The 16,233-nt window shown below is 45.9% G+C and overlaps 1 protein-coding gene across 2 annotated transcripts in view; it reads left to right on the top strand.

The window, feature by feature from the left end:
- The first annotated feature begins 523 nt into the window (after positions 1–523).
- LOC135392811 (uncharacterized) overlaps positions 524–16,233 on the top strand; it is a 73,521-nt gene continuing 57,811 nt past the window's right edge. Inside the window, exons 1-2 of one of the 2 annotated variants that reach the window (XM_064623519.1) lie at positions 524–710; positions 15,972–16,093. In XM_064623519.1, the coding sequence (XP_064479589.1) occupies positions 612–710; positions 15,972–16,093 (221 nt within the window). In that variant the 5' untranslated portion in view covers positions 524–611. Of the gene's footprint in view, positions 711–13,667; positions 13,869–15,971; positions 16,094–16,233 lie in introns of those variants that run through there. The other variant, XM_064623520.1, reaches the window with a different exon arrangement.

The raw sequence follows: 16,233 nt of genomic DNA, 5'->3' as shown, positions 1-16,233 counted from the left end.
ATTTTTTACCGCGACTTACAGTGCGCCGGAGTGGCTGTGGTTTTATTGCAGAGTTACTATTGTTTTTCTGTTGAGCTTTAGCAGTGTTGAGCTGGACAGCTGTGGCATTAGTTCACGGAACATACACGCACTGTACAGCGTGTCATATTTCCACAAGCGTTCCATGTATATGTTTCGAGTTCGCCACAGGTGCTGTCTCTTGTGTCAGCTATATTTTAAACCTTATTTTCGGAGTCCTTTTAGCTTCGATATTTCGGGATAGCGATGACTCATCTCTCCGTTCTATGGAGGGGTAGAACTTCGAGCGTTCCATTGTGTTCAACGGCACGCATAGATTTGATAATGGCAGCCCCGCAAATATTTCCTAGGTTGAATGCGCCTTTGCATGTTTATGATTCCAACCATGCAGCGTACGAGAAACTGCGCAGTTTAACCGTCACAGAATAGAAAAAAAAAAAAAAGGTGACGTATACCCTCAGTTTCTGCCATTCTTCTCGCAACTGAAAGTTCTGGAATACCATGCAGACAGCAGTTATATAGCTCTCTGCCTGCGTGGCGCATCAGTTGAAGGCGCAAATCAAGAGCAAGATACGTTGCATAACTAGAGAATAATGTCGTACCCTGTATCGAACACATCCGACTTCACTTATCTGCAAATGGAAGTAGTGGCCATGGCCCGATCCGATCGGGGCATTCACATTATTCTAACGGTAAGTATTTAATTATCGGAGGCATTCTCCGAGCATTGTATGTTATTTTGGGTGGTTAGGCTTAACTGTTAGGGTTTCTCGCTGCCGGCGATAATATTTTCGTACGTATGCGCGAATAATTACTATATTATGACCGAATAAATAGGAAGCAGCGCAAGAGAATCGGATATACATGGGGCACGTGTACGTATAAAAACGTCTGTACGGCATGTAGTGCACACGATATATTCGTACTGATCAGAATACGCCGTGGCGCTCGCTTTGTGTTGTGCCGACTCTTGGGCCCTGTTCCAGCTGGTATGTGGGTCTTCGGAACCATTTAAATATAGTACTCGTTTCGGACGAAGCATCGATTTGTCCCGAAATTCAAACAGCGAATTCCATATCCGATTCGGAAATCCAGACAAATACTTTACAGCTAAGTGGCGTTACCGCTTGAGACAAGTTGACTCTCCCACCTGCAGCCACTGTGGTGTTCTTGAGGATCTGGAGCATATTCTTCTTCATTGCTCCCAATACCAACCTCACCGAACCACACTCTCCGAGTCTCTTCGTCAGCTGGACTCTCGCCCCTTCTCCCTATCGAAATTGCTAGGTCCCTGGCCTAATCCAGCCCAGCAACGCTCTGCGCTCAAAGCTCTTCTGACATTTCTGGACACCATCGGACTTCGATCGTTATTGTGAAGGGGCTCGTTATTTTATTCCCCACATTCCCACCAGCAATGGGGTAGAGTATCGCCTGTGGCGATGAACCTCCTCACTCTCCAAAGCCAAAATAAAGTTGTTGTTGTTGGACATATTACGAGATGGAGCGATGAGAGGTGACAAAGAGCAGTTATACTGCTATCTCATCAGCCTCATTTTATCAGGATGAGCTTTTCTTTTCCTCTTTTTCTATCGGCGTTAAACGTATCCCCCCCTTCTATCTCGCGGCGCTACAAGTCAATTCCAGCTTACCATGAACTCTTCTCACAACGCTTCTGCGCATGCTCTGTGGCCCTGGCGGCGCCGAACAGGGTTCCCAACTTATTCAATAGGTGGCGCCAATATGACACTGGCTATGAAGTCCCTGCGTTGGGTTTTTATCCAATCCAGGTACTTTAACTGGCTATGCTTTGTCGCGCGCCGATCGTGTTGCGCTGGATAGTCGCTAAAATACGACGGGAGTGTGGAAAAAGTTCATTTGGTTTTATATTCATTTTTTTACCGCCTCCCGGGAGGTTCAAAGAATTACAATAGGCGCCGAAGAAAAGCCCTTATTTCATGCGGGTCGTCTTCTGTGCCCCGAAAGGAGAATAAGGTCCTGCAGGCACAGTCCTTCAGGGTTAGACTAGCAAGCCTTTGCAAGGTTAGATCGTATCGTAAGACACGCGCGTTGTAAGACATATCTCGGCACAGTCCCCTTAGAAGTCGACCCAGGACGCACGGTCTTCCTTGCGATAGTTGTGAGGTTGTCCGGCTAAGCGTGGCCGACAACAGCAAGCACCACCACCGGATCGTAAAAATAGAAGACGACCAGCCCAAACTTTGCAGATTGACAAACATTTGGCTGAAGCTTTATTTGAACTTTTGCGAGGTCATGTAAAAATAAAAATAAAAAGAACACATCCAGTATCTCACCTCATTGACTTTCAATGGCCTATATCACGCAAAGAACACAATTTTTCTTCTCCTGTCGGGCTCACATTCACATCAACACACAGAGGTTGCACTGCCTGCAGCAATAAGACATGCTGACGTTATGCACTAATCCTCTTGGTCTGTATGTTGGCGTCCCTTGTGTGCGGTGATACGAAAATGAAGCCGGCACAAGAAAGGGAAAATGGCGGTGTTTCGTGAACCACAAAAAATGCATGGGGTGAGATATTGCTCGATTCTTAATTTTTTCTATACATGACCATAATGCTTGCAAAAAGTTCCAATAAAACTTCAGAACAATGACTATCAGTGTGAGAGGTTTGGGGCGGGATATACACATTCTTGTATTTTGATCATTCGATCGAAATGTGTAATGATTGCTAGACTAACCCTTTTTGGTCCGTTCCGAGTATGAGACCACCTACAGCATTGAAGAAGCATGGAAGAGCCCGTAAGAAAAATATCTCAGGATGATTTTAGAAGCTAGAATTGCAAGACCTGAGTAGAATGAAAAGTACGAGTGCTCCCTTTAACAGTTGCCAGTCGTTGACGTCTTCTCATTCCGCCCAATAACAAGGAGCGCGCCTTTTCTCGTCGTTCTTTTCTTGTTTCTGTTGCCTTTTACTTTAACGAGTCGTTAATTGCTCGTTTTGCTTCGGCACTCACAATAAGGAAACAACGGGGCGAGAAAGCTTACGAGATCACCGCATAGTAATCGAAACAATGCGGAAGCGGATGCGGCTATTTTGACCTTTAGGGACGTGCAGGGTGTGTGCAAATAAACCTAATCGGCATTTGCACACATAACTCGTTGTCCACTTACCTGAGGAACTCCCGGTGGAGCACGATGGCATATTTTTAGGTGCGAAATCTGCAAAAAGAAAAAAAAAAGGAAAGAAAAGGGTGGGAGCCATGCTCCGCGTAAAAAATAATACTAATAAAATAAAATAAACAGAGCGCGAAAACGTCGGCTTCCATGCATTAGAATAGGGCAACATGGCGGTCTCAGGTAAGTTGTGTGCCGGTACCGCTAGGGCCACTACCGATGAGCATCCATCACAGCAGTATATCACCCAGCTTCTGATAGCGGCGGATGGAATGTGCTTCAGGAATTACAAAATGGCACACAACTCTGCAGACGTGGATGAGGTGCGGTGTGAGAGACGGTATGCATGGCACGGCGACATAGTCGGAATTGTAAAGGCAGCAGTGGAGCAGTGTAAGCTGGTCACCCATCTGTGTATACTGCAGTGTGCGAAGGGTAACGGCACTGCGTCATGTCTATCGCAAGTTGTTTCAACACGGGTGCTGCAACGTGATCCCTCTTGCTCTTGAGCACAGGAATGGTAGTAGAAATCTAAGGTATCGAATAGACCCACGGAGGGGACCTGGGGACGACTGATCTTCCAACAAAAGCCGCTAGCAAGGGCTTTACAGCAGCGATGCAGCGAGAAATGTTGCTCTGCCTCCGCCTTTTGACCTTCGAAACCAAGAGGCGACGACGGTGTTCCGCGACGAGGCGTAGATAATGGCGCACAGTTTCTCTGAGACGTAAGACCTCTACTGGCAGCTCGCAGGCCCCAGCCAACACCATGCACGTTTCACCGGCGCAGGGTACACCGAGGCAGATCCTCAAGCTTCTGGCCAACATACGCTGAAGCCTCTGTTCAGAAGTTCTTGAGATGCCGTGTAAGACCGGGCGGCTGTAGAGAATGGTTCCCCGAACACTGCATGAACCTGTAGGAGTGCTTCCTGATCAATCCCCTATGCAGCGCCAGCGAAGTGAGAAAAGACATTGGTCCAACGTTGAACTTTCGCTTCCAGGTACCTGATATAGGCGCTCCACGAGAGATCGGCATCCAAGATAACACCCAGGAATGTGTGACACTTCACTTGGCTGAGTACATTATTGCCGAGCGAAAGAGGGAAGGCGCTCATGCGTTTCCGCGTGAACAGGAGCACAACTGTCTTCTCAGCAGAGATGTCCATGCCAGCCTTGGTGAACTAATGCTGAACAGCATCCAACGAGTTTTGAAGGCGGCGTTGAATCGCCGGGCCTTCATTTACCGGTGGTCCAAACGCACACATCGCCTGCATATACATTGAGCTGAACTTTGCGATGAACGCAACGCTTTATATCAGTCATAACCAAATTGCAGAGGATGGGACTTAATACACTTTCTTGAGGAACGCCTTGGGTCAAAACTGTTTTTTGCGTGTCACCGTCCCGAGTGCGGACGAAAATGGCTCTGTTGGACATGAAGTCAGCCAGAGAGCAAGAAAAAGCCTGCGAGACACTCTATCCCACAGGAGGGTGTGCAGTACATAAGTATGACTGACCGTATCATAGGCACGTTTGACATCAAGGAAAACAGCCTCGACAATCCTCTTGCAGCTCTTGGCGACTTCAACAGCAGCCACAAGGTCCATAAGGGAGTCAACTGAGCTACGGTGCCAACGGAAGCCCGCCATATCATCAAGGATAACGTGGTTCCATTTCAACCACCATCCCAGCCCGTGTAAGACCATCCGCTCCATCACCTTACCAACACAACTGGTAAGGCTAACTGGACGGAAAGAGGACAGGTGCGACGGCTGCTTGCCAGGCTTCAGCAATGGGACCACCATGGCTTCCTTCCAGCTTACGGGTACCTGGTCAGATCTCCATGACCTCTTGCATAAAAACAGCAAGGTTCGAAGGCCCTCAGCGGCAAGATTTCGAAGAGCTGAATAGGTGATCCCGCCTGCACCGGGGGACGATTTGGGTCGGGACAAACGAAGGGCAGCTTTAAGCTCTGGCAGAGAAAAATCCGCTTCCATCTGTGCGTTCGACGGGAGCGTTACGCTCAAGACCCTCGCGAAGTTCAACCATGTAGGTGTGAAACGTTGCAGTTCCCGCAGCTTCCGCAGCCGCCGCCACAGTTTCGCAGAAGAACAGAGCTACGTCTACCTCAGACTTGTTGGGGATCAGAGTAAGTGACCCCAGTGGATTGGTGCGTCGAAGGCCATCACGTAGGCTACGCGCAGCTTGCCAAATTTTTGCGGGTGTGGATTGGGACGCGAGGCGCCAACACGTCGTTGTTGGCCACGTCGCGAACTGCTGTTCGGAGGCGATGGGCTTGTTGGGTTCAAGACTTCCGTCTGGTGCCCCACTGTTGCCACCCGCTTCTTTGGGCACATGGAACGAGAAGCGGCGTTAGGACCGCCACAGTTGGCACATTTAGGCTGCCTCCGAGCAGTGCGTTCTTAAAACTTATGAGTTCCAGCACATATCATGCACCGTGTTGACCCTCGACAAGAGCACGCTAGGTGACCAAAACTTTCGCACTTGTAACACTGGACGGGGCCTTTAATGTACTCAGAGACTTGGTAGGTATGGAAACCAAGCCGAAGAGTCTTCGCTCTCGTGGCAGTACATGCATAGAACTCACCTGAGGCCGCCATGTTGCCCTATTCTATGCATGGATGCCGACGTTTTCGCGCTCTGTTTATTTTATTATTATTTTTTTACGCTGAGTATGGCTTCCAAGGATTTCTTTTTCTTCTGCTTTTACACGCATAAACACGCCATAGTGCGCCACCGGAAGTTCCTCAGGTAAGGGGGCAAGGAGTTGCATATGCAAATGCCGGTTAGATTTATCTACACACACCCTGTTTATTAGTCAACACCAACGTAATCCTCGAGGTTGTTAAAGGGACTCTGACCAGAAGTTCGACAAATCTTTCGTTTGCATCTATTACGAAGGTATAATATGCCTCCAAGCCACACGCGAAATATTTTGGCTGTGCGCGGAGGCAAAGTTTGCCAAACGGGGAGCTGAAAACCGGCTTCGCTTTTCCCCCTCAACTCGCGCAATCGGGGCCGAAATCTAGCCTCTTTGCAGTGGACATCTGCCAATTTCCGTGTGCGTGACGAAATCACGAGGGCCACGTTTCATTGGGCGCCCGGACCGGAAGTTCTGTTGTTAGTGAGTTTGTGAGAGCGCCGGCATCCGTCCGGAGGGAGAGCGATCTTCAATATGGACGTCGAAGGAAGAAATGCGGAGACTTCGAGCCCGGAACTTGTTTCTGACCTTTCTGCGATCGAGAAGAAAATTCTGCGTGCTGAACAGCTCGGTAGGCTTTTGAAACGTCGCCGATGCCGCGAATGCGAGACGAAGTTAGAGCTCTACGAACATCAGTCACAGATGAAGCAAACAGCATGAGTCGCCTGTCTTCAGGTAAGCGATGAGCTTTTTAACGCACACTGTGATCGAACATGTAAACGTTCTCAGAAATTTCGTGTTCTGATATCTAATGCGCACTTGCTGTTCATGGTGCCGGTGTGGATGGTGTGTCATAATGCCGAAGGAGATCGAATGCTTGTGCTGCAAGGAGCTCGAAAACACTGCCGAATGACTGCAGTATGAGTGCATTACAACCCACAAAGATTTCCAACTTCTATTCTTCAATATGACTGTCCTGAAGGTCGCATATTGAACTCCGTGGGCAGCGCTAACCTATGAGCGACTATATTCACAAGTAAGTCACATGTGTCCTTGTCGAACGATGTTAAAATTTGGGCGCCCAAAACTGGTTTGGTCCTGCAATAAAGTCGTTAAAAACTCCAGTACAGGGCGCAGCACATAAAAAGGCTATACAGTACACGACTCTGAACTGGAGAAAACCAATATAGGCAATTTTGTAATTGTCAGTGTGCTGTGTCCTGAGTCACGTTTTTATGTATTGGCCGGTGCATAAGGTTTTAGCGATATTGAGTGTTCTTGATTGTCGATTCAATGAAAAGTAAAACAATGTTGGGTTCTAAAAGAACACAGCATGTGTAGTAATGTACAAGGTGTGGGCATGTAAACTGCAGTTGCTCTCAGGTACATGTAGAAATGACATTGCACACACACTGTACTGTATCCGGTTACCTATTTGCCTAAACTATATTTTATGTACATCTGTGTAGATGATGCAGATACACTGCGTATCGCCAGTTTGCAAGGTGAGTATGGCACAAGCTTGGGAAAAACAAGATCATGGTCATCCCAGCCTGTGCAGTGAAGAGGGTCTGGCAAGCCTTTCCCACAGAAAATGCCACAGGCTTCAAGTACCCAAGATCCTAACTGGGGGTAGCTCTTCGCACAGCTCGTCTATCACATTTAAAATAATTCAGAATCTGTATTTAGGATGATCTATAGCTCTCAGGATGATGCATGGTTCATGAGTTCAACATGTTGTGTTGAAACACAACACTAGTCCTTTTTAATGAGTCTTGCGGAACGATAGATGAGCACTCCTTTCGGGACATTGTGTACCATTGCTACGGTGAACAATTTCTTCAGCAAGACTGATGAACGAACGAAAAATGGAGTCTTGTCTTCCAAAAATGTATGTTCCTTGTAACTTCCGTATTTGTTAAGTGACCCATGTTGATGTCCCCCCTCATGTAATGCGTGCAATGGTCTTTGAGATATATTCATAAATAAATAAATATCAAAACAGGAAAAAGATGTAACATGTATCCTCTCTTTGTGTGAATGATACATAAACATTCTCAGAAGATTTGTACATAGTCACACTTTGCCTCATTTTGCATAAAGCCTAGTTCCACCTCTTACATCATCTCCACATCTTCAATCTCCAAAGCAGTACAAGGCTAAAGTAATCAGCTACTACATAAAAAGAAGGAGAGGAGGAAAACAAACGCTGGCACATCTAAAATTCGAAGAAACCCTGGTACTTTCACGGGGCTACTCACGGCTCAGTGCTCGATCAGATCCCGATGGAAAACAGCTTTTCTGAGCCTCAGTGATAGATTCCATTGATTGCACTGACTGTGAGGCACAACTCATTGGCTTGGTGGCAAGTGGGCTTACGTCTGATAGTAAGATTTGGAAGAAAGGGAGCAAGGAACATCTCTCTATGGTCTTAAGAAGGATATCAACATTACCTGTCAAGGTACAGCATTTCATGTTGCTTTCAGTAAGTACAACACTCCTCATAGCAGTTACCATTCGTGTTGGGAAAGCATGCTGAAGGTAGCTCAGACAGTGCATCCAGAACTGTGAACCGGGTTCATAGAGAGCACCTGGTGAAAGGGACAGCAACTGTGTCCAGTAAAGACTCTCCAGGAATTTTGTGCAGGTTTGGTGGACACAGCTTTTAATAGTGTTGATGGAAAGCAGGGTGTCTGAAACACTGACTTCTGGTAGATGAATTCTTGTTATTTATAACCAGGTACCCATGTTCTAGTAATCTAGAAAAAGCCTTGGCTCTCTTGGAGGAAATTGCTAATGAATCTGAGTGTCTTTTGTGGAAACAGGTTGTAACTGCCTTTCTATCCACCCTTCTTAGTTGCCCTAGCAAAAGCAAATATGTAATGCTGTACACCATATCTGATGCTAGCACACTAATTGCTTTGAGTGTTCTCAGGCTTCTGAAATGGAGCTACCCCGTACATACGCTGTGCCATGTCGGCAAGAACATAAATCAGACTGCCTTTACTTTTTAAATTGGCCCTTCAGTGCTTCATGTGACTGCAAGAATGGCACCCCCAAAACAATAGGCAACAAGAATGATTTCTGCAATGTATTGAGCTTTGTAAAACAACAACTTTATTTGAAAATATATTCCAAAAGCCGGGTGACAACCTGATAATGTAGCGTCCTTTACTGCAAACACCGCTCAACACAACGAATAAAAACAGAGCGTAAACGTTTTGTCGCCTATCCGGGTGGCATCATCAGTACAACAGAGGCCACACATCAGCCTATCTAAGAGGGAATCTTACACATCCGATAGGGGGCCACGGTATGTATTACAGGCTGAAGCATCACACCTGATAAAGCAGGATTCTAAGAACTTTCTAGGGCCCCATCGCTAGTCATGAGCAAAGGTTACTGCACCACCAAAATATATGTCCCTTAGGACAGCAGTGGTAGACTGATTCGGTCCTGTTTAGTTAAGCTAAGCATTAGTAGCCCTGGCAACTGGCTCTTTTAGTCTTGTCCCACGTCTTTTGTCTACCTCGCCAATGTTGGTTGCATCACATTCTATGCACTCAACTTGATATGCACAGTCAAAATGCCTGATGGGCACAGTGCCCTCCAAATAGCGTATGAAATACGTTGGATGAAAGGAATGCGGACCACCGATTTGACTCCTTTGATGTTGTTTTTGATTGTTCTCTGTTGGAGGGATGATGCCACCTGGATAGGCAATGAAACATTTACTCTCTTTATTCTTAATTGTTGTGTTAAGCCGGTGTTCTGAGTAAAGGATTTTACATTATGAACTTTGTTTGAATGATGATTAGTGGCGAGCTTCACACCCTGGGCCACTACTCTAAGAACTGCTTGTGGTAGTGTGGTGAAATGGAATAACGAGCCTTGTAAGACAATTTACTTGGCAATATATTTATTTATCTCTCATAGGTTGAAGAACCCAGTGTGGTGTTACATAACGGAGGGGCACGTAATCATACAAGACAGATCACCAAAAGGCCTTGCTTTTGACTAGATTAAAATTTGAAGCGATTGTAACATAACAAATGCTGCATGGTGGCGATACGATAGGTGCTCCTCACGAGTTGTCGCCACAGTTACGGTTAGTTGAGAAACTGCATATCCAGGTAGCAGGATCAAATTTTAATTAGGCTACTTTGGCCAACACGCGAGCATAGAGCACAGTGTCAAGAGCCCTTACAAAAGAAAAAGAATACTACATCTACGTGGACCCAGAAATCAAGACAGTTTGAAATGCTGTGAACGAATTCCACTACGTTAGTTTTGCCTGAATACCCTTTTCTAAAGCCATGCTGGAATTTAAAAAAAGAAATCGACAGACTCAACTTGGTTGACAACGTGGTAGTACATGATGTGCTCCATTAGTTTACAGGGAACCCTAAAAAGTGGAGCTGGTTAATAGATAGAAGGAGCATAGTTGTCACCTCTTCTGAAGATAGGAATAAGCTTGATACCTATGTCCTCGACTCGCACACATACTAAGAACCTTTGACACAGATTAACGTATCTTCATTCCAGCTCTTTCAGTTTGAGATGTTCATCTCTGTTGAGTGGTCTGTCATTCTTGTAATACAGATTGGAATTGAAATGCAGGTGCATAAGGGATGCTCTGAAAGAAAAGTGTTTGGTTTTAGTCCTCTTAATGTTTCTGAAAACGAAAACAAACTTCACGGTGACTATTCTTCTGAAATGAGCAATTCCAGGATGACAGCAAAAAAATATATCTCGCCATATCATTATATCCACCTGGCACTTCAATTGAATAATGGCAGTTGAAGATGATTCAATTTAATGACACATAAGCAACTCGGGCTATAGTGCGCCAAAACCATGGTAAAACTGTGACTTGTTAAATATCAGACGATTATGCTAAAATAATATACTTTGTTGGTTGGTAAATTGAGATATAGACAAAAACATGATATGATAAAAATAAGCAATTGAAGAAAAGGCAATTGTTGGCTTTGTGTGACTGATGTCGAGTTTGCCACACTACGTGTTGAATAATAATGTACGCTGATACGCTGTAGCATATAAAGTACAATCATACACACGCTCAATATGTGGTGGATATGTGAAACCAATATACACATACTTACATTTCAAACTTTCTTGAAAAAGGCAGTCCAAGTCTGTCGGATTTGCCAGACTCTATACAAAGCCAGTAGGCACAGTGTGGAATGACTGATTCATCTTTCGAAGGCAGAGGTGCAGCTACCACGACACTTCGTCATCTCAATGCTTCGGAGCGGCATAGCCTAGTAAGAAGCCATCAGAAGGATCTCATAAAGATAACTTGGTTGAAAAAGTGGATGGTTCTGTGGGATATGTAAGAAAGCATACGCGTTACACAACAGCTACGAGAATGATCAACTGCACCTGCATGGTTTTCAGTACGTAGACTTGGAACTGAAAAATAAGTGTGCTAACCTTGTTGATACTACTTTTCCGTCAGGACCAGACGAGAGCACATTTGGTTTCCTTAGTTGAAGGTATCATCAGGTCCCCATGCTCCTTTGAGATGCAGCAGAGAGAAGTTCGCTGAGGCGAGTGACTGCCGTTGCGGTTCGTCGCTTCGCAGCAGATCAAGAACAGTACACCGCAACGATAGGTGAAACGTTCAGAATAAGGTGACCAACTCCAACACCAACCCAATGACCCGAACAAAGAGGATGAACCGGGAGTCACACAAGTTCGCAGTTCGCAAGCTCGGCATACGGCATCCATTACAGCTGACCGGATACGGAAGCATATATCGAACGCCGTGTACAGATTGAAAAGAAAATCGTAGAAACTGTTGCAGGTGATAAATGCAGGGTATATTTTTCTTTTCGAGGCTCTGTAACAAAAACGTATTAACGTAGAAATGCCATTTCATGAAGGAAATTGACAGATATTGCGTGACCACGTGACGCGTTTGAGCCAATTGCGGGAGTTGCGAGTGGCCCCCGTGTTGACGTCATCTTGATGGTGGGCCGGGGTGGATATTCTATATAAACGTATGTTTTCTCGGTTTGACGCTAGGCGTGCTGCACTCGGATGAAGTCGAATGTTTAAAATTCGAATTTAGAGAAACCGTGGGGTTTTAATGCGTGAATTTTCGCATGGAGAGTCCTTGTTGGGTGCTTTATCGTTTACAAGTACGAAAGAGCTCCCACAGTTTCTGGTCAGAGTCCCTTTAACTCCGCCTGTCGATCAGCCCTCTTTTCAATACGCGTCGAGATGAACCGCATAGCAGCTTTGTACAGTGTCCTATTTGCAAAAATTTATATATGTTTTTATTTAGTAGTGCAAATTATCACTGATTTCGAGAATGCCGGCGGCGGTCTTCAGTTCGATTTGAGAACCTCAATCCCGCTCTAGGCACTGCACCGAGTTAGAGGCTCGGGGTTCCATGCTATTCGAATGTGTCAGTGCAGCATTGAGTTCGATGGGCATCGGCTCAATGCGGGTCGAAAGCACCCGTGTAACAGGGGTATAATATTCTCACATAAGGCGAAAAAACTATGTTTGAAGCGTCCATGCTCCTTTAAGGGACTCTGAGTAGTGGTGTGGGAGCTGTTTCGTATTTGCAGTCGATAAAGCAGCCAAAAAGGACCTCCATGCGAAAATTCGTGCATTTAAACCCCGAGGTTTCTCTTAATTCGGATTTTAAACATTAGGCTTCATCATAGTGCAGCACGCCTTGCGTCAAGCCCAGAAAACATACGTTTATGTAGAATATTCATCCCGGCCCACCTACAAAATGGCGTCAAGATGAGGGCCACAGACAACACTCACAAACTGGCTGAAATGCGTCACGTGGCCACGCAATACCACGTAAATTCTGACATTTATATGTTAATATGTTTTTGTTAGGGAGTCCATAAAAGAAAAATATGGCCTGCATTTAACACCCGCAGTAGATTTCACGATTTTTTTCAAGCCTTTCAATCTGTGCACGGAGTTCCGTACCCGGTCAGGTGTAACGGCTGCCACATGACGAGCTTACGAGCTTGTGTGAACCCCTATTTATCGTGCCCTTTTCGTGTCATTGGGCTGGTGTTGGAGTTGTCACAAAGATCTTCGACGGTGGGCCCAGATTGTGCTGCTGCACGCCAGGGCAAAGCATCTTCGATGCCGATACTCGATACCCTCAAAAAGTGTATTTCCGATACCGATACGAGATACAGAACCGAAATTGGTTTTCGATACAGACACTCGGTACTGTATCGTCGATACTTCGATACATACCTGAAATCCCGAATATAATACAGCTGGTGTTATGATTAGCAAAGTTTACATCACTGAAATAACAATATAATAAAGCTGGTAATATGATATGGGATGTAAAACATTTATTCGTTATTTCTAGAGCCTTTAGTGTATTTTTAGAGCGCACTTTTTCTGACAGGGCTTGAACGTATCCGACCGCACGGATTTAATGAAGCTGCACTGTCTAAGCAGCTAGTCTTGTTAGAACTTTAGACTGAAGCCATGGGTACGTTGAAACGATCGCATCAATAAGCAGCCTAGCAAAAAACAATTCTTTAAGACAATGTTCTTCGTGCGTACCGGTCTGTGAGCACTTGACTATACATACGAATAAACCTGAAAATTTTTTTCTGCTGCTTTTATCGTTTGGTACTGCAGTACTTACCCGGTAGCCTCTGACTTTGCCTCTGACTTGATTTTCTTAGTTGGCCGTTGTGAATTGTGAGCTGTAGAACGGGTTACAGTGCTCAAGCTAAGCCGGCGGTTATTCTTTCCGCATGGCAGACGCGGAATCCACACTTCAAGTCAAGTGGACGTGCTCTTGCGCACTGAGGAAGGGTACATCGGGCAGCGCAGTTCCAGAAGCCGTGAGGTTGGTCCTGTGTAAGGCGCTTTCGGCGCGCGCGCCGTAGAAAGAGACGGAAGAGATTCTTCTGGAACCAACCAGAAGCCGCGCGCGCCCACGAGCGCGTCCCAGGGCAGGGCCCAGGGCCTCCTCTCCGGGCGACCTTGACGATGGAGCGCGCGCGCGGACGTAAGCTTCGAACGAATTTATGGTCGACATGTCTACGCCGCTGCGGCCTGGCTTGTACTACCGCCTGAGCGAGCGCCGCCGACCCTATGTCTCACAACAGCCTCAATATTTGCGTCTTTTTTTAGTATCGAATATCGTTAAAATACATGATACACTAAAAATGTATTTTCGATACCGATACTCCGATACTCTCATTTTTGGCACGCGATACCTAATACCGATACACAGAATGTATTTAAAGATTGTATCGAAGATACATGTGTCTGCGATACTGCCCACCACTGCTGCACGCTTCGTCCCACAAAACTGCCTGCGACATATGAGCGGGGCTGGTGGAGTTCGAGAGCCTTGCTCACAGGGCTCACAGGGGGAGTGATCCGAGCCAGCATGCGATGGTAAGCGTGAATGACAGCATGGAACCGCCGTGGTGATCGTGCTGCCGGACGTGACGGTGCAAACGACTCCGGTGAAAGAGTGCGCACCAGAGGCCCCATCCAGCACATTAGAAGAACTTCCGTGGGCGATGGCTCTCCACAGAGGAAACAAAATTTAGAAACCAAAATTTGTACTTTACATTGAATCAAATCAAGTCAAATCACTAAAAACCAAAGCGCAGGGCCAAACATAAAAAGGTGACTCTTCAGGCTACTCCAGGACGCGTTACGCAGTTCAGAGTTGTGTCGTCTTTCCATGTGTTTCCCTGCACTGGAGTTTTTAGCGACTTTTGAGCGCCCAAATTCTAACATCGTTCGACAAGAACACATATGACCTACCTACTTGTGAATATGGGCGCCCATAGGTTCGCGCTGTCCACGGAGTTCAAAATATGAGGACAGTCTTATTGACAGAAGTCGGAAATCTTCGTGGGGGTAGTAACGCATTCGTACTGCAGTTCTTCGGGAATGCTTTCGGGCTCCTTGCAGGAGAAGCATTCAATCTCCTTGGCGCACCAAGTGAGCATTAAATATGTCAGCACGATCTTTTTCCTTTCATTCATTTTATTTCCTTTGTGGGAGTAGCAGATTCCATCAGGTGACGAATTCAATATCTTCCGTTCTTTTTTTTTTTTGTTTTTTTTCTTCTAAAATCAAACTCAACAACAACGATAAATAAATGAAAGATAATGAATGGGGAAATTCGCCATATAAGGTGCGGTCAAACTCAAACTTAATATGAGAGCACGACATTTTCAGAGAACGTTTACATGCTCGATCATAATGTGCGCCGAAAAACTCATCTCGTACCAGTCTGTCGAAGACAGGCGAATCTGTGACCGATGTTCGTTGAGGTTTCACTTCGGTTTGCAGTTCGCGGCATCGGCGATGTTTCGGAAGCAAGGCTCTCGAACTGTTGAGCACGCAGAATTTCATTCACGATCGCAGAGAGGTCAGAGAAAAGTTCCTTGCTCGAAGTCTCCGCATTGCTTGCTTCGGCGTCCATGTTGAAGGTCGCTTTCAGGATGCCGCTCTCAAAACTCACTAACAACAGAACTTCCGGTCCGGGCGCCCAGTGAACATGAGCCTGATGTGCACGTCACACACATTAAAATTGGCGGTGATCCACTATAAAGACGCTAGATTTCGGCGCCGATTGCGCGAGTTGAGGGGGCAAAACCAAACCGGTTTTCAGTTCCTCGTTTGGCAAATTCGCTGCCGCGCACAGCAAAAACATTTCTCGTGTGGCTTGGAGACATATTATAGCTCCGTAACAAATGCAAATGAAAGATTTGTCCAACTTCTGGTCATAGTCCCTTTATAGCATACTAAGCTATTCAAAATAAACAACAAGACGGTTGAACAACAACGACTTTATTGTGAGATGATGGATGGGGAGTTTCATCGCCAGGGGCGATACTCTACCCCATTGCTGACGAAGACGGTTGAGAGCATCTATACGTAATACGCAATGACCCATAGTTCCTTGCAGTATGCTGCACTCCTCTACAGCCAAGTCTAGCTTTCTGTATGTAACGAAAGTCTAGTGTTTGAATATTAAATAGATGATCTCAACCTTTTCTTTTCCTTTTTTTTGGGGGGGGGGAGGGGGGGGGGAGGAACCGAGATGCTATCACTTCTTTTTTTTTTTGCTTTCTTTCTTTTCCAGAACCCCTTGGTTACTGAGAAAGTCTCGAACGGTGTGGAGGTCACTGTGTGCCAACTACCGCGCGGCATAGAGAATGGGACAACCCAAACCCACGTCTTTCGCCTTCCTCAGATGCAAAACTCGTAAGTGAACCCGCTCAAATGAACCCGCTCGGGCAGCCCACTCAATCAGTTTTTTTTTTTTTTTTCAATGCCCATAGGAAACACCATGTACGACCAAAAGAAAATAAACTATGTTTCGTGTATGTGCCAGTAAAGTACTT

Source organism: Ornithodoros turicata, chromosome 4 (genome assembly GCF_037126465.1).
Source record: "Ornithodoros turicata isolate Travis chromosome 4, ASM3712646v1, whole genome shotgun sequence".
Classification (NCBI taxonomy): domain Eukaryota; kingdom Metazoa; phylum Arthropoda; class Arachnida; order Ixodida; family Argasidae; genus Ornithodoros; species Ornithodoros turicata.
This window is presented reverse-complemented; position numbering and strand designations above follow the sequence as displayed.